This window comes from Rissa tridactyla, chromosome 4 (assembly GCF_028500815.1).
Source record: "Rissa tridactyla isolate bRisTri1 chromosome 4, bRisTri1.patW.cur.20221130, whole genome shotgun sequence".
In the NCBI taxonomy this organism is placed as follows: Eukaryota; Metazoa; Chordata; class Aves; order Charadriiformes; family Laridae; genus Rissa; species Rissa tridactyla.
This window is the reverse complement of record NC_071469.1, coordinates 41,019,391-41,037,339: the sequence shown is the minus strand read 5'-3', so window position 1 is coordinate 41,037,339 and position 17,949 is coordinate 41,019,391. Positions and strand designations below refer to the sequence as shown.

At 40.3% G+C, this 17,949-nt stretch overlaps 1 protein-coding gene across 1 annotated transcript in view; it reads left to right on the top strand.

Moving 5' to 3' along the window:
- The window catches only part of DCAF5 (DDB1 and CUL4 associated factor 5), a 75,618-nt gene extending 58,408 nt beyond the window's left edge, over nucleotides 1-17,210 (top strand). The window contains exons 8-9 of the mRNA XM_054197900.1: nucleotides 7,984-8,111; nucleotides 14,718-17,210. Coding sequence (XP_054053875.1) covers nucleotides 7,984-8,111; nucleotides 14,718-16,520 — 1,931 coding nt within the window. The 3' untranslated portion in view covers nucleotides 16,521-17,210. The remainder of the gene's footprint in view (nucleotides 1-7,983; nucleotides 8,112-14,717) is intronic.
- Nucleotides 17,211-17,949: the final 739 nt, after the last annotated feature.

The following is a 17,949-nucleotide window of genomic DNA, read 5'->3' as shown; positions in this document are numbered from 1 at the left end:
ACCTGCCAAGCAAGACTGTTAACATATAAGCACTTCAGGCAGTATTTAAACCTAACTCCTATAAACATGGTATCTTAGCTGGTGAAGAATCCATGTTCAAGACAGAACCTGACATGTCTTGTGGGGTAATAGAGAGCTTAGTAGACCAAATGTTTTGCAAAATGGAATTTACATTCCTCACCCACTACTCTGAATCATCTTTGCAACTCAGAGCTTGTCTCTTGCTTTTGAAATATTGCTCAAAGATGCTATGTGAGGGATAGGATATTTATTTGTGATTGAGAAGACAGTTGGGGATTCTTCAGTTTACGTGAGCAGGCTGCCACCAGACTTCTGAAAAACTTCACTAAATCAGAACAGCGAACTGCATTTCAAAACCTATTTTAATTCTGTCTTTGACTGTAACTGCTAGCAAGAAGGGGCCTGTCATTGTCCAGTTACTAAACTAATTGCACCAATTTTCAGCAGAACTGACGCAATTTTTCTTCCCTTTTTTTCTCCTTGTTGGTCATTGTAAATGCAAACACCTCTTTAGGCTGGAAGAATTCAGCAACAGATCTTTTCTCAATGTTTAAACAGGGTTATCTCATTGTAGACAGCTTGTGGTTTAAGTTCTCAAAGTTCCAGGCTGATAAGTGAAGATGAATAATAGATGATTAAGTGTTTCTTAATGTCTTTAGCTATTTTTGAGATTTCCATATATGTGCACACATGCATGTATGCATACCAGTTGGGTTGGGGCGGGGGGAGCCTCCTGGCCTGATGGGGAGCATGCTCTGGAAGGTTTGTATATTTATTTTTTTAAAAATTTATTTTTCTGAGGCACGGTCTTGGGATCTGAACTGTTTTAATTTTAGGACTGTGGTTTGTCTCTCCCTTCAGGTCAGTGTTGACCATAGTGTTCTATGGAACAGTTTGATTATCACAGCAAGTAAGTGGTAGGGTGGTGTAGAAGAGGTTCTTGTATTCAGTGGAATTTAGACTGGTTTCCATGTAATGTGGATTTGTAACACCAGAAACCTGTGGAAATGTCCTGGCTAGATGGCATCTATCACAAAACAAGGCAGTGTTGGGTGCTTTGTAGTGCTGTAGCCAAGTGGAAGAAGATTGAGCATCTATGAGTGTTTTTCTTACAGGCCTTGGCGTGTTTCATACCTAATTCAGCCCTAGAAAGCTGAAAATGACAATGAGCACTGGGAGAGGCAGGAGAAGCCTTAGTCTCCAGCACCTAGCCATGTGGTTGTACCAAAACTTCTTCCTCTTTATTGCATTGAACTTGTTTGCAGCTACCTGTACAAAATAAATGCACAGGCAAGCAGTTTTCACACCTCCATTTAAAAAACAAAACCAAAAAAACCACAACAAAAACCAGCTACCAGTTGTGTGTTAATTTCACTTACTTTATTCCCTTTATGTTCAGAAAGCATAGTTGATGGTGGAATTTGCATGGTTCCAATAACATTGTAAAAACCATTACGACCTGTACAGTTAAACACACCAAAAGAGCAATCTCTCTCAGACCAGGAGAGGGGACAGAATGGAAAGGGTGTGCCAAAGTTTGTTTCTATAGTAATTTTGTCTTAGTTTTCGTATTGTTGTTCAGCTCTACTGGTGATAACAACAGTGGGAAGGTTGGTCTAGATAAGGCATAGATAGACATGGCAGATATTTAGCAGCAACAAAAGAAGAAAGAAAATATATGTCCAAAAATAGCCACTACCACACCAGCTTTCTGCATATGCTTCTGATGTTTAAATATGAATTTTTTTCTTTGGCTTTTGGAACCTCTGCAGAGGTACAAGACCACAACCCAGGGCTGGTTCTAGGCGTATGTGCTTATGCAGAAGCTCTGCAAGGCCACTCTGATCCTTTCACCTGGCCTGGCAGGAGGAGGGTGGGTTCGAAGGTGCCAAAGGAAGCAGTCTGCAGATGGAGTTGGAGCTGCTTTCTTATGGGGAGGCACTTCCTTTCGCTTTCTCTTGTAGTAGCAGAAGTACTAAGCCGGAGTCCCCTGGTGCCTCCTCCAAACTGTCTGCTCTTACCATGCTCAGAGGAGAAAGGATCTTAGCCAGCCCTTGCTGTTCTTACTCCATATTTGATGTGACCCAAGTCAGTTTTGCCTGTGCTGCTGAGAAACCTTGAAGTTGCTCTGGCTGTTGGCAGAGCTGGAGTCAGATTCCTGATCCCTCTATAAGGAATGCTGCAGGGCCCTGTGCTTGCAGGGCAAGAGTGCTTGTGTTTAAACCTAGCTTCTCTACACATGGGTCTCTGAGGAGCAAAGCCATCTGCTGGCATCTGTTGTACAAAACAAATACAGGTGTGTGAGTGACCAGGGAGAGACTTTTTAAGGAATCTAAACATAATCCGCTGCACTGCAGGCAGAGGCCCTATATGCTGTGTGTATTTGCTTGCATTGTGCTATGCATTAGCTTTCTAAACTATGGTATGTCTCTTCCGTAAATGCATCATGACCTCATAGGATTCAAATGCAGGGCTGTGGCCTACGGTCTAAATGTGTCCCGGAATATTATTAATGAAAACTAAATTAATTTTAAACGAGCTTTCTACTGCAGTGCCAAGTACTACAGTGGAATGGTATGCTATGGCACACTGGCAGCAGCTGCAAATATCTGGTTCTTCTCAGGAGTTTTCAACACTTTGAATAATTCACAAGGCTTGTATGAAGTTATGCTTTAGTCTGTGGAACGTCTTTCTACCTTATATGAACAACCAGTGGGACTTCTTTTTCAGTGTCCTAGATAGAAAGGACTTCTTCTCAATGAGGTCATTTAATTCCTCTGTTACAGAGCCAGTGGAGGATTGTTCCTTATCCCAGCAAGTTCTCCAGCGCTTTGACAGTTGTTGGGTTTTTTTAATGTTTAGAACAATGCAGCTTCCATTAGTTTAGAGACTGTTCTACATTCTTACAGGATTTCTGCACTAGGGCACTTTTCATAATAATCTATCACTTCCTTTCTTTTTCCTTATTCTTCAAATAATTCATTCTTCTAGTTTGTTTTTTTTAAACAGTGCTACGTGTTGTGGAACTTGTGCCTGGGCAGTCAGATTGCTGTCCAAATACCTCACTCGCCTTTATTATGATTTACTAGTGGTTTTTTAAATAGTTGGTATGTATCATCCAGCATGTTCTCAATATGTGAAATGTCATCCCATTTGCATAAACAGTTACAGAGCTGCATAATTAATGAGGATTTAATTAGCATAATGTATAAAACATAAAATAATAAAGCAAACCAAGAAGTAATCACTTTGGCAACTTAGTAGACATCTACTACTTCAAAGCGTTGTATTATTCCTTCTGTCTATATCAGAGCCTGTGGATGTTCCTTGCGTTGCCATGGTATTCTTGTCAAATCTGTGTAGGGGAAATCTGTGTTAAAATGTAGACTGCAGAATTAGCCTTTTACAAGTTATTTCTTCCAGCTGGTCAGACATTACAGTAGGATATCATTTAAAGAATTTTTTGAGACTTTGTTTTGCTCCTCTTTGAAGCACTTATTTGCAGGGTATAGAGGAAGAGAGATTTTCTTGACATTTCACTTTGTGTATCAAATAAAAGCTGACCAAAAAAACATTGACCAGCCCAGCTAGAACACTAAACCACTACTCAGAACTGTCTTTACGCATAGCAATTTTGGAAAGTATTGTAAAACCAGCTAGTATATCTCTATCCCTTCCCTCCCATGCTTAGAGGTTACAAAGTTAGAAAGCTTTTAAAATCAGCATAATCAGCCTCTGAAGACTTTAAGACTTTTTTTTCTTAGTAATATTATTAACAACATATGTAGGCTTCTGTATAAACACTGCTTATACACATGGTAACTACCTAAGAATATAAAAGCTGCCATACTAAAGCGATTGCAGGACCTGTGCATAGCACTAAATTCAAAAGCAAACAAACAACACTCCCATCCCCTAAAAAAACCCTCAAACCTCCAAAGCAAAATTTGGACGTTGTTGGGATAGCAGAGGTCAATTCTGCTGAAACAATGCAAATAAAAATACCAGTTCAAGTGAAGACAGCAAAAAGAAATAGAAATTATTACATGCAAAAAAAGGAAGATAGTCTCAGGAATTTGAGCAGTTTATGGCGAACCTCCACTTAATGTACAGATGTGCTTTATTTTTGCCAGCAGACATGAGCAAACTTAACTCACACTGTGAGATGGCTAGAAGCTGGATGGCTTCAGCAAAGCCTCTGCTGAGAGACCAGGGGATTCCAGACAAGTCTGGACACAGGCATGTGTCCGCCATGCAGCTATTCATGTAATACGATACCAAGTTTGCTGGGCCACTATAAAATGAAGGGACCACTGTCAGGATAAGGATGTAGAAGGCTCTGCATTAAGCACTAACTTAAGAGATTTCGCCTAAGCACGTAGGAGTTGGTAGACTGAAATTGCATCAGGCAAGGGGTTGTCCAAAACTGAGGTTCTGGGGCAGTCTATTATATTTGACACAAAGATTATCAGAGTATTGCTGGAGTCAATACTTTTTGGTTTAAATTATTAAAACCTCTCATACTACCAGAATAAACTGACTGCTAAGATTTGTGATTGCAGTAATCTGCTCCTAGGAGACTTTTCCTGTAAATTGAGTAGTTAGTTGTTTTAAGAGGCTTTGTGGGGAACTTCACCTTCACTCTAAGAGGAGTGAAGGTTGTTCTAGTACTGTGCTTCCTCTGATTTTACTGTTAGCAGCTTAAAAGGAATTTTGGGAACTTGAATATTAAAGCAGAAAGTTTTGGAGTTCCTTCATAGAATCACAGAATGGTTTGGGTTGGAAGTGACCTCCGTTAAGGGCAGGGATATCTTTCACTAGATCAGGTTGCTCAAAGCCCCGTCCACCCTGACCTTGAACACTTCCAAAGATGGCACATCCACAGACATCCACAGGCAACCTGCTCCAGTGTATCACCACCCTCATTCTAAAAAAGTTCTTTATTATATTCAATATAAATCTACGCTCTTTCGGCTTAAAACTGTTGCCCCTTCTGTTGCTACAGGCCTTGGGTAAAAAGTCTCTCTCTGTCTTTCTTATAAGCCCCCTTTAATGAAAAGCTGCTACAAGATCTCCTCAGAGCCTTCTTTTCTCCAGGCTGAACAATCCTAACTCTCTCAGCCTGTCCTCGTAGGAGAGGTGTTACATCCCTCTGATCATTTTTGTGACCCTCCTTTGCACCTGCTCCAACAGGTCCATGTGTTTCTTGTGCTGGGGAGCCCAGAGCTGGATGAAGTACTCTAGCTGGGTCTCAGCAGGGTGGAGTAGAGGGGCAGAATCACCTCCCTCGACCTGCTGGCCACGCTTCTTTTGATGCAGCCCAGGATGCGGTTGGCTTTCTGGGCTTCAGACACTGTCTGAATTTGATGACAGCCTAGGGAGAGCTGTGTTCTAGATGTGGTATGATGTGCACTTTTCATCTGGTGCTCTTAGTGTATTGATAAACATTTAAAGTTTAATGCAAGAAGACATTTCTGGCATTAAAAAACTGTTTTCGTTGTTTTACTAGCAAAATAACCACGGGTTAATTCACACTGCTGACAGTACCACAAAAGGCTAATGACTGACTTGAAAATGCAGCCCAAGATATTGGTGCCCTAAATTTGTATTTCATCTCCATTATAATTCTTTCTTTGCTCATTGTTTCTTTAACTTCTGGCTCTTTTGTGAGTGTTTCATAGGTCGTATTTCTTGTTTTGTACTGAATTCAGGCAGCTAGAGACCATGGATAGTTAAAACTTGTTTTAGGCATTACTTACAGACTTGTAAACATTTCCTAAGCAAATTGTCTCTTCATTCCTGAGGCCCTCTTTCCTGGAACATTTGTCTGCTAGGTCAAGATAAACGCATTGAGAACTGGACTTGATGTAACCATCTACCATTGGCTTGATAGATGCAATTGGACTGACAACTGTGATTTGGCTGGAAGGAATGCTGTGGGAGTAGGGCAACTTGCCATCAGCCATAAATGTGGTCACGAATGTCTAGCAGGGTGAGCAGAATGAAAGGACATGAGGAAACTCATAAAACGGAAAAGAAAATCAAAAGAGCCCAATTTGGCATTTAATGAACTTGCTCTCCAATCAGTTACTTCTCAGTCGACTTTGCTTACACTGGTGGAATCTTGCTCCAGTGGCTGAAGGCAGAACTTATAGAACTGGTCCAGGTAGCTCAGTCTCAGTGCAGTTTCGATGAATGTATTTAGGAGTTAACTGGAGTGATTGTCTCCCTTTCAAGTTTTCTTAATTTCAAATGAGCTTTCATTCTATATACAAAGTCTTTAAAATGGCCATGCGTTTTGGTCCTTGGGGTTACTTGCTATCTCTTTTCCTTTCTTCAGGCTCATTATCTTTCTATCGCAAAGTGCCATGAGACTGCAGTTTGGTCTGCAAAAATTCATTTGTGCAAACAGAACAATTTACAAAAGCAGTAAAAAGATCTATCTCTGGATTCTTAGGAGCTGGATGACTCCTTGCTTCTAAATCCTTATCATGGTTTGTACACCATGTATGCATTGGTCTGGTCTTCAGAGTGTAGTTATGAGTGGAAGAAGGGATAGAGTACTTTTTCTAAGAGGAAAGGGGCTGAACACAACCTCACTAATTGCAGTTTATCATTTATGTAACCGGACAAATTGAAGGTGATATAGGAATGCCTTTTTTTTTCTTTTTTTTTTCTTGACCCTTCTATCTTGCTACTCTTTAGTGTTAATGCAAGTTTTTCTTTAGGAAAATGTGCATTGCAGGAGAACTCCGACTCTCTGTTTTAGAAGACAAGTTGTTCAACACTGGGCTCAGGGCTTAAGGCAGCAGCTATTTCAGCTGAAAGAGCTCCTGTTGAGGACAAAGGAGGATAGCAAACATCTTCAGCGAGAAGAACATAAAGTTTACTTGTTTAGTGTTGAGATGACTATAAGCAGCACAGAAGCTAATGAAATTATTTTAACTTTCTGTAAAGTGTGCTTACGACGTTTGAAGTTGTAAATAGCAAGATTGTTTTCCTCTGAAGTGGTTTTCAGGTTTTACTTTCCCTCTTTTAAAAGTTTTGGTTTCTTTCACTGAAGATGTTAATCATAGCATGTTGATTGACACTTGTTTATTCAGATACACAGGTGTACTTTCTAACAAACTTATGGTTTTAATTGTGTGAATCTATTAATATAAAAAATTACTGTGGGACAGTTTCGTGCTTTGGTATATAGACCTAGTAAGAGCCAATGACCAAGCAGAAAAATTATCTGGCTTCTGTTTTGAGTTTTGCCATTAGCACAAAAGCATTCCACTTCAGCTAATTCCCTGCCTTGTGACAAAGAATGATGTAACCCACTGGTCAGATATGTTATTTCAGATCCCTCTCTAAGCTTGATTCACGGAAATACGAGTTGTTATAGATCCCGGTCTAGGGAAGGCTATACTAAGTCCTGCTGTAATGTAGTAACTCAGGTTTGTAGCCTTGAAGATTGCCTCCTTTAGATTCCTACCCATCAGACTAGAGTCAACTGTGACAGTAATGAATTGCTGATTTAAAAAATAAATTTAAAAAACAGAGTATAGCTATTAATTAAGTCAACCTCTTTATTTGCCTCTGCTTCAGATTTACAAACTGTGAGTAGTGTCATGCCTTAGGCACAATGGTTTCACTGGTGATTTCATTATGTATGTATGTTGTTCTTATTCACATACTTGTCATATTAGGTCAAAAACCTTCATTGTTTGTTTAGATAGTTGAACTAAAGCTAGCCTCCAAGTCCTAATTTGCAAGAAGGATGCTTTTCATCAAACTTGCAGCTTTTCATAGGGCATTGCTCATAAAATTGGAATTCTGCAGCCAACGTAGGCCTTAAAATATTGCAAAATAAAGCTGAAGTGCATTGTCAAATATAATATGACTTTAAATGATTATGAATGGAAGCAATATGAAGATATAATTATTCATTTCAGTGTGTTCTTGCTTTTCCCCTAGGTGGCATTGGCAGGGTCGTCAATGGTGCTTTTATGGTATTGAAAGGTCATCGGTCAATTGTAAACCAAGTCCGGTTTAATCCCCACACTTACATGATCTGTTCTTCTGGCGTTGAAAAGATTATAAAGGTAAGATTAATTATCAGAAAATGTGTTCTTTCAATATTTCAGGAAGAAATGCTTTGTTTTGCTCAGCATCGTTCTTTTTCACACCCATCCTGTCTTCTCATCTTAGTTATTTGTGAAGTGGTATGTCTCATTTGCTGGCTAAACTGATGCAAATTTTTAATTGGGCATTTCAACTGTAAACTCTGTTTCAATTTTAAAGGTTTTAGATATAATGGATAATATCAGATTATCCTGAATTTGTACCTTGACAAAGGATTTTTTTTCCAGTTTCTTTCTGTACATAACTGAACTATCACGCAAACAGTCCTTCTCTGGAGAGTTTGATCACAGCTGTAACATGTCATCTCTTAAGACTTCTGGTACTTTGGGCTAAAATTTAATGAAGTCTCTCCAAAGAGAGCCTTCATTGAGCCTTAGCCTAGCCTGACCTAGCTGAATTTGGCCCACATACTGCCTCAGGAGCCCTTCTATAATTTTTGAACACACTTCTGCATTGAATCAATTCAACATACCTTTCTGGAGCTTCCAGAGGAAACAGGACTCTTAATAGCTTCCACAATATGTCTATTCTGAATCCAGCAATGTACAGTATTTTTAGAAAATTTGTGCTCTTTTTTATGTGGAATGTAAAGAGATAGCAAAGTTAGGTTCTAAAACTTCCTTTCCTTAAGGAAAGACAGTCAATATTGTGGGAGCAAGGCAGAAACTTTTTTTTGTCATTTCTAATAGCAGAGGTGGAGGGTGGTGAGGCGGGGGATTATGCTACACTAATGCACTTCGTGTTCTGCTGCCATAGAAATTTTGCTATAATTATGGTTTATCAACAGGATGAAAGAAAGTAGAACTATTTAATTTTTTAGTAGTCTAATGAGAACTGATGCTACTTCTAACTATTTTTTGAATGATTTCATAAAAGTCTTACCTGCGTGTGGCTATAAATGAGGTCATTTGAATATTAGTAAATGCTTTAGTCAGCTACAAGTTGACTGAATGAACTTGTCCTGCAAAGGAATGTGTTAGTGGTCTGCAACTTATGTACCAGAACTGGCCCAAAACCCTGGGACCATGGCCCAATGCCCAGCTGCTTCACTTGCATTACAGCTACTATCAGCGTTTGGGTTCTGATTGTAGTTCAGCTTTCCTTCTCTTCTACCTTCCACTGATACTTTAGTTTGCTTTTCTACTTTTTTCTTCATCTGTGTCCCTCTGACAGGTTTGATCGCAAATCTGTCAAATCCAGGCTTTGAACAAAAGTCCATCAAACAGTCTTAGCAGCTCACTGATTTTTCAATTTTCAAGCAGTGAAACTGCCACTGTTTAACAACAGTTTTGCCAGAGGCATTTTTTTTTTTTTTTTGCTTTGGGAACTTGATTCACAGCCTGAATTCTCCCTTTTGGGTTTTAGATCTGCTGACCCTTCACCCGATGAATCCTTCCTGCATGAGTGTTCTTAGACTGTTGGATTAGCATTGGTATAAACATCCCCTGTGTTGCTTTTGTGTACATCTGCTAGGGTTTTGGCTTTTTTTTTTTTTTACCTAGTGATTAAAAGGTTAGTTCGATTAAGGCTCCAGTCACAGGTTGTGTAACTCTTTCAAAGACACCTCTGCTTGACTGCTTCCTTAGAAGAGAATGCCTGTTGTGTCGCAGTATGTGCAGTGGAACTTGTGTAGCTGCTTTGAAGGAACTGAATTCCCCAAACATTGCAAGCTAGAAACAAATTAAGGGAAGGGCGTTTCATGTATTAAGTTTATTAGTGAGCCAGAACTTCTTACCCTTTTGTTGTATGTCATTTTGTCTCAGCTTGTAGCATGCCTCGTTTGGGGATCAGGTTGTTTTAAGGCTCATATCTTGTCTGATCTGCGTGACTTCGCTCTTTAAAGGTGCTGTCTTACTGAGCAGCCATTTGTGGGTGACCATACAATGGTGGTTTCTTCATTCCAGTTACTTCTACAGGTGGGCTGAAGGCTAGTAACTGCCACTAGCAGAAGGGCAAAACAGGCAAAACACCACCAGCAGTTCTGAGGGGCTAATTACTGCATTAAAAACAGCTGGGAACACAAGTCCTTGCCTTACATGGCTGGCTGTCTTTCCCCATATAAATGCTTGATGTGCTCGCTCGGAGAACTTGAGATGACAAGAGGAAGAGCCATAAATAAAAATGGTAGTTAGGTTTTTTTATGTTTTCTTATTTTGTCGGTTTTTATTTGTTTCTTTCTTTTAATCAGTTCCTTAAGAAGTGTCCTTCCTTTTACTCTCCTTCAAGTGTCTTCTAAAAGTCTTTCTGGAAGTAAATTACAGAAGATAACTTCACTGGCTGGTATTCCATTCCCTCAATTGTAGAAACTCTGTGATGAATTAAAAATGTGGATTCAAGTAGTTGTTTGTCTGAGCCCTTAATTTTTAGACTAGCTGGCCTAAATTTAGTACTTCTGGAAGTGAGGAACTGATAGCACCAACGTCAAGGTGTGATACAGACAAGCCATTCAATAATTCCACGTGCTTCTGCCAACACGCTTGCTATTTTAATGCTGATTGCAAATGAGATACAAATTCATCTCAGGCCTAGCCCTGCTGAAATGAATAGTATTCACAAGAATGATTTTGACCTTTGAGGTTATGGGTTTTTTGTTTTAGTTCTATTTTGTTGTAAAGCACCTGCAAGAATATAATTCAGTAACTCAATGATTTAGGGTTTGGTTGCGGCTGGGGATGAGAATACAATGGATAAGACGAGGAGGGGTGTGTGAATATTCAAGTAAGGAGGTTTCAGAAACCTAAAATAAGACTTAACAAGCTCATTAGTAAAGGATACTAGAAGCCTTGACTCCAGACAGTGTGTGCTGGACACATCAACCCAAATGAATTGTTCATTGCCCTCCATTTCAAAAACCTGAACCTCAGTAAAATTGCATGGAAAAGCACAGCTGTGAACTAAAATTATTATTTGCAGCAAACATTCGCCACAAAGGCTAAAGCAATATCAAATAGAAAAATAACACTTTCCCCTCAGTTAAGTGTGTGAGACATTGGGATGTACTGTCAGGAAAACAAATTGTGCAGGAGAAATAAATGAGGCATTCCCTCTGATGCGTGGGGCTTAGAGAGAATTACGCAGCTAGAAGACAGTTCCAGAAAAGATAAAATAGATAAAGTGCATAAAGATTTTCAGAAAGAAATACTGTTTTGTATTGGAAATGGAGTACTGTGTAACTGAGCAGTACTGTTGTAGGTCCCATTTGTTTAAAAATCATCAGTATATCAAAGATAGCAAAGTCTATTTGCCCACGTTGATATGGTGACAGATTAATGTCATTGTGGCTAGCTGCCTTTGCCTAATCAGATAATCTAATATAGCTGTTTTTAATTATTCTCACGCTACAGGCATAACTACTTTTTTGTTGTAAAATTTGGGGGTTTGCCATCGTGCAATACAAGCAAGCAATTCAAAGGCGTTCTCTGAAGCATCTCTGCTGAAGTAGAGAACCAGTTTTGTACTCCCCTTTTTTTTATTGTTCCTATTTTTATATCCATACTTGGGGCATCACTGAGTAATATTCAGCTCCGTAATCGTCACACAGAGAAAGAATTTCATGATAGATTGCTGCTTCAGTGAGATGATTTGCCAACTTATTTTCTCCAATTTGCTCACATCCTTCCTTGACATGGCATCAGTCAGAGGATGAGAAAAAGGCAAAGGCATTCCATTTACAAAGAAGCCCATTTTGGATGCCACAGAGAGCACTGCACCAGTTGCTGCCATTTTAAAGACTTCCCGGTTCTGCCAAGGATAGATTCTTAGTATGATTTCTCTCTGGGACTCTGGCAGGCCCTCACACTCCCTCATGGCAACGTCTAAGAAGTAGGGGTATCAATCTCCAGAGACATCTGATCCTGTACAAATAGGTATTCATCCTGAATTCCTGTGACTTCTCTTTATTATTTACTCCTTCTCTCTGAACAAATCTGTCTTGGAAGGGAAAAGCCTCACTATAGACTCTTTATAGTGTAGCTATCTTTTCAATATTTAACACTGCTGTATTTTCTCTGATGCTTGCAGAGTGAGCAGAAAGATCTGTTAGCACTAATGAGGATGTCAAATCTCTCTGTGCACACTTTATGTACCTTTTTAGATGACTTTTCATGATAAAACAGACCTTTGCCAGAGAGACTTCAGAGCAGACTACCTCTCCTCCGTTTATATTGATTCATACAGAATCTAAGAGTTTTCTAATTCTCTTGCTTAAAAAAATAGTTTTATAAAACCTAGTGATCAATCTAACACTGCTAAGACTATTTGAGGAAGGAGCATGCCAGCCTGCTTGTCCACGCGTACTGTATGAAGCATTTACAAGAAGGTATATGCTTCTGAAATGCAAAAAGGTCTGATCTACTTGCTGAAATGCTCAGTAGTGGGACAAAGAGGGGAAAAGATCTGATAAATTGTGAGAGAAGGTACTGAACACGTGCTAGTTAAATCATCAAGAAGGCAGCAACTCAGAATAGTCCTTTGAGCAGGTAGAGTTCTATTTTTCTATTAAACAACTTAGTGTATCCCCAAATCAACAATCTTTCTCAGGCATCCACTGAGAGAAGGCTCTTCCCTATGTTGTATTTAGGAGGTGAAGCATGGGAAATAATTAGAGGATGAAGAGAGATTCTTTCTATTCTTTTGAATAATACAAAAAGGTTAAGTATGGTTGATGGAAGTCTATATGTAGTGGGCTTATGTTGGGTTTTGTTATCTTTGTGCAAACCTGATGCTTCTCCCATGAGCTAGGTGTCTAGTAAGTGCAGTGCTTGAACCAAGCAATGGAGACTGTCTTCATTCTGGTTTCAAGTATTATATCAATGAACTGTACTGGAAGAGAATTTGCTTAAGTACTGCAAAGAGTAAAAATAGCAATTACGTACAAATAGTGAATACGCTTTGATATTGAGGCATGTTCCTAGGAACAGGCTAATGTAACGCAACGGAAAATTCCTTTGCCTTTGTTCAGAAAAGGCAGCTTGATGATTGCCATACAGAAAAAGTTATATCTGTAGCCCACTTTAATTTTGGAATAGAGTATCTTTTATCTGCACAGACAGATCATATGTGGAAGCTCTGTTAACCATAAATTACAGGGAGTGCAAAGTAAAGGCATTCAAGTTGGGGAGAAATCCAGAATAAAGATTACCTGTACATCTAAAATTTGGCTGTGCCAAACAACTAGCTGCAAGATAATTTATTTTGTTTTACTTCCAATATTAAAGGTGTAAGGTTTTACTGTATGCCGTTGAAAATTTCTGTGAATACCAAACTGCATTCTCGTGGGCTTTTTTTATAGTGCTTGTCATGGTAGTATCAGATTATGTTGCATGTGTTAACTACGTATCTGTAAGATGAGTGCTGATTATCTCATTTATCCAGGCAAAATACTTTTTTTGTTAGTGGTTTTGTCTACTTGGAACAAAACTTGACTGATTTCTGTTGGGAAAGAGTTGGATGTTTTTGCAAAACCCTATCTCGAAAGGCCAACCCTGGTATAGACAGCTGGCATAGGATTTTTTTTCCCTGAGGTTGTTAGTGTGCTAAAAGCAAAGCACGACTGAAATCAGATATTTTATAAGCAGAACTTTAAGGTAGTATTGTGGATAAGCTACATACTAGCTCGGCTTCCTGTAAGTGTTGCGCATCACGTTAACAATTGAGCTAGAATAAAGTGATAGTCGTCCAATGAGTGCCTTAAACAAATTGTCCCCAAATCTGTGAGTAAAATTGAGAAAGGTAAGGAGATCCAGCTACTACGTGTGCTATGGATTACCAGTTTCTTAGGGATATTGGTGGATCTTCTTTGGGGCTTCCCCGCTCCCCCAGCACTTTTCCCCTCCACACCAGGAAAACTGAGGGAAGGCTAGATAGCACAGCCAAGGCTGTTGCTATTGGTGAAGTCATTACACCTCACCATGTTACTCTCTCCACTTCAAAAGTAGCTTTCAGTAAAACTCTTCTCCTTTACCTTTTCCCACTAACTCAAACTGCTGCTGTGTCCTGAGAGGATGCTGGACGCTTTCTTTCCTTCACAGCTGTTCCCTAAAGGGCGTAGTGCAGCTCTGCTTTTCACCTCTATACATTCAGCTCCCTGCCTGCTGATCAGGTGTGACTGATTATGCAGCTGGCTGAAATGTTACTCTACATCACTGGCACAAGCAACTCTAGTTTCCTGGGAAACAAGTGCCTTCATTAGTGCTAAGACTGTATTGTAGGCAACAAACTATTCTTACCGTTAGTGAGTAAGCATCCCCTGTTATATAAAAATAGAGCCCTGCAATTTGGGAGAAATAGTTACACAATGAAATATTGAAATGATGGATAATCTGCAGTCTGAAAGCTTTTAAATTCTGGATGGGTGAAGTAGATGCAGGAAAACCACATTTGTAAAAGGGGAGAAAAAAACCCCACATCTCTGTAATACTTGTAAGTATGGGTCTGATGCGTAAAATTTAATAAAAACAATCTGGAACTTGCAATTGTTATGGGTATTTGCACTACTGTTTTATTTCAAATGCTTATAATAGCTTATGAATTCGAAGATGTACATATTTTTTTGTTTTCTGTTACAGATCTGGAGTCCTTACAAGCAGCCTGACTGCACAGGGGATCTGGATGGTAGAATTGAGGATGATTCACGTTGCCTCTACACTCATGAAGAGTACATCAGTCTTGTGTTGAACAGTGGTAGTGGTTTGTCCCATGATTATGCCAACCAGTCAGTCCAGGAAGATCCACGGATGATGGCCTTTTTTGACTCCCTTGTGCGCCGGGAGATCGAGGGCTGGAGTTCTGACTCGGACAGTGACCTCAGTGAGAGTACAATCCTGCAGCTCCATGCAGGAGTAAGCGAACGCTCCGCTTACAGCGAGTCGGAATCTTCCGCCTCTTTGCATCACTCCCCACCACATGTGGCTGAAGAGTCTGATGAAACTGCCTATAACTTAAGGGCCTTAAGATCAACTGAATCCCCCTCAGCCAGAGAAGACGTGGCTTCCCGTCAGCAGAGGCTCTCTGCACTGAGAAAGTATCAGGACAAACGTCTCCTGGCCCTTTCCAATGAGTCTGACTCTGATGACAATACCTGTGAGCCAGAACTAGATACGGACCTTTTCCCACGGCCACGGTCCCCCAGCCCTGAGGAGAACGAATCCAGCAGCTCCAGCAGCAGTACAGAAGATGAAGAGGAACTGAATGAACGACGCACATCTATGAGGCAACGCAATGCGCTGAGGCGCCGACAGAAGGTGCAAAAGGAGGAAAGGACTAGCACTAACACAGAGAATGTGACCCCCTACATAGGTGAGGACATCTATGATTACCCCCAGATCAAAGTAGATGATCTTTCTTCTTCTCCAGCTTCTTCGCCAGAAAGGAGTTCAGCCAACAAAGAAGTTCTCAAAGAAAGGACTTCTCCTTGTTCAGACAGTGAATCGGTGGAGAGAAAGATTTACAAAGCTTACAAATGGCTTCATTATTCTTACATATCATATTCAGCTAGTAAAGATGGTGAATCCTCCAGAGGAGATGGAGAGAATGATGAAGGGAAACCAGGAACTAGTGGAAGGCACAGTACAGCACACTCGCTAAATAAGGAAGATGCTAGGAACTTGAGTTCAGTAGTTCCTCAAGGTTCCCCAGCTCTTTCTACTGAAGGCCACAACAAAGAAACTTTAAAAGAATGTGGCTTGATAGAAAATTCTAGTAATGGTCAAGCTCATGAATGTGACAATCAGCGGCGAACGGAGGGTCAAGAAAACACATCTGAAGACACTAGCAGTGGAGGTATAGAGCATTCTTTTGAGACTACAAAGCTCAATGGAAAAGCTAACCGCAAAGGGCTAAATAGTTGTACTGAAGAACCTTGCATTCAGATAGCAGGACATGTGGAACAGAAAAATAGTCAGAACTGTCAACCAGCATCAAGCCATCACTCACTGGTCCCTCCATTCTCCACTGTTGCCGTCTGTGGCATGTCGGGTCACTGCTCCAGAAACCAGACTGATGACAGTGAGGAGAGGAGCCTCGAGACCTCCTGTGTTAACCACAATAACGGCCACTTGCATCTTCGCCCTTCGTGCTTCAGCAACGGACAGAGTTTTGGAGAGCAGGAGGCTGTGACGCAAGGACTACAGGTGCGCTCAAATGCTGATAATGGCAACCTTGTACAGATGGGTGTGAGCTTGCACAAAGACTGCTGCCTGTCTGAAATGGACTCCAACAGCTACAACGTGAGCACAAGAGAGGATACTGCTGACTTGCATCCTACGGGCAGTGAGGGCACTCAATCTTTCGGAGGACTGAAAAGACACAGAGCGGAGTTGGAAGATGCAGATTCAGAGAGTTCATCCTTAGAAAAGAAGTTAAAAACATGATAAATGCAAATGTCTGTCGTAGTGTGCACTCTCTCAAAAAAAAAAAAAGAAAAGGAAAAAGAAGTTATTAAAGGCACATAGAGCTTGGGTCTGAAACATTGCATTTGATTCTCCATTCCATTCTTCAGTGGGTCTGTTTTAGATTGCCAATGGTTCATGCTGTATAAAAATCCAACTTACTCCTTAATGAGACTGAGTCTAGTGTACCCATACAAGGTTCTGTTTAAAGTAAATCCTTATTAAGACGGTTGACTGAATTATTCTTGTGTGAACATGTGTCGTTTGTTCAGCCAGCCAACCAGGATGACTGCTTTAAGTTTTAATTGTTCTTCTAAGAAGGAATTTTTCCATACTGACACTTATTACACATTACAGGCTGAAGAATGATTGAATTAGATCACACTGGTGGTAGCTTGGGGTGTGTTTCTTGTTGAGGAAAACAGGGAAGAAACCTGTCTGAGCCCTTTATTCTGCTTCAGAAACTAAAGAACTGCAGCCATTAGGGAGGATATTTTCAGAACTGACTGGTATCTTTAGAGACGATACTTCATAAAGGACTTGCTTCTGATACAGTTCAGTGACATTATTTTTATGCCAACAGAAAAGCTGTAGGAAATGAGCCTCTTTCCAAAATCAACTTTAGACTGTTCCCATGGTGACATTCAATTTTGTGAGTGTGTTTTTTTTTTTTAAAGAAAAGAACTGAATAACCCAGTGTCATCACTATACTAAAATGTGATTGTTTGCCAAGAGGAAGGTATCGCTCTGTAGGCCTCGCTCTAACCAAGGGCTATTAAAAATCAGGCATTGAAACATGCCTTTCTGTGAGTTTAACACATAGAGATTCATTATTATCATTATTATTATTAAGGATATGGTTCTGAGTGTTGGGATATATTTTGACTGTGCCCTCCCCTTCCCCCATGTGGAGGCAGTAGGTCACAGAGAAAATAGCAGAAGAATGGATAACGTCACTGATGCATGTTAACAGCAACACTTGGTAAAGTCTGAAAACTGCTTTTTTTAGCAATTTTCTTAGCCCAAAGCTCAAAATAGGTTGGCATTGGAGATCAGGGTTGGTTTTCTGATACTGTGCTGCAAACATTTAAAACTGTGGGTTGGTAGGTGGATTCCACAGAGCCGTGTGTGTAAGGGAGAGCCTCAGAGAAATGTCCCCACGTGTGAGGACTCCGGGACTCCAAGTCTGGCAATCAGAACTTGAGCAAGAGCGTAGCTCTGGCTGCCATGAACTGACATACTGTTCAGGTGGACGGAGTCCTTTCTTGCCTGGACTCTGTTTTTAATGGAGTATCTTGTGAGTCCTCTCAGTTCTGGCATGCTGAATCTGGTGGAATTGCTCTTGCTTCCTTAGCACCAAGGTAAGAGGAGTCAGTGTGTGAAGGGAACTGAAACCACCTATAGAGGACAC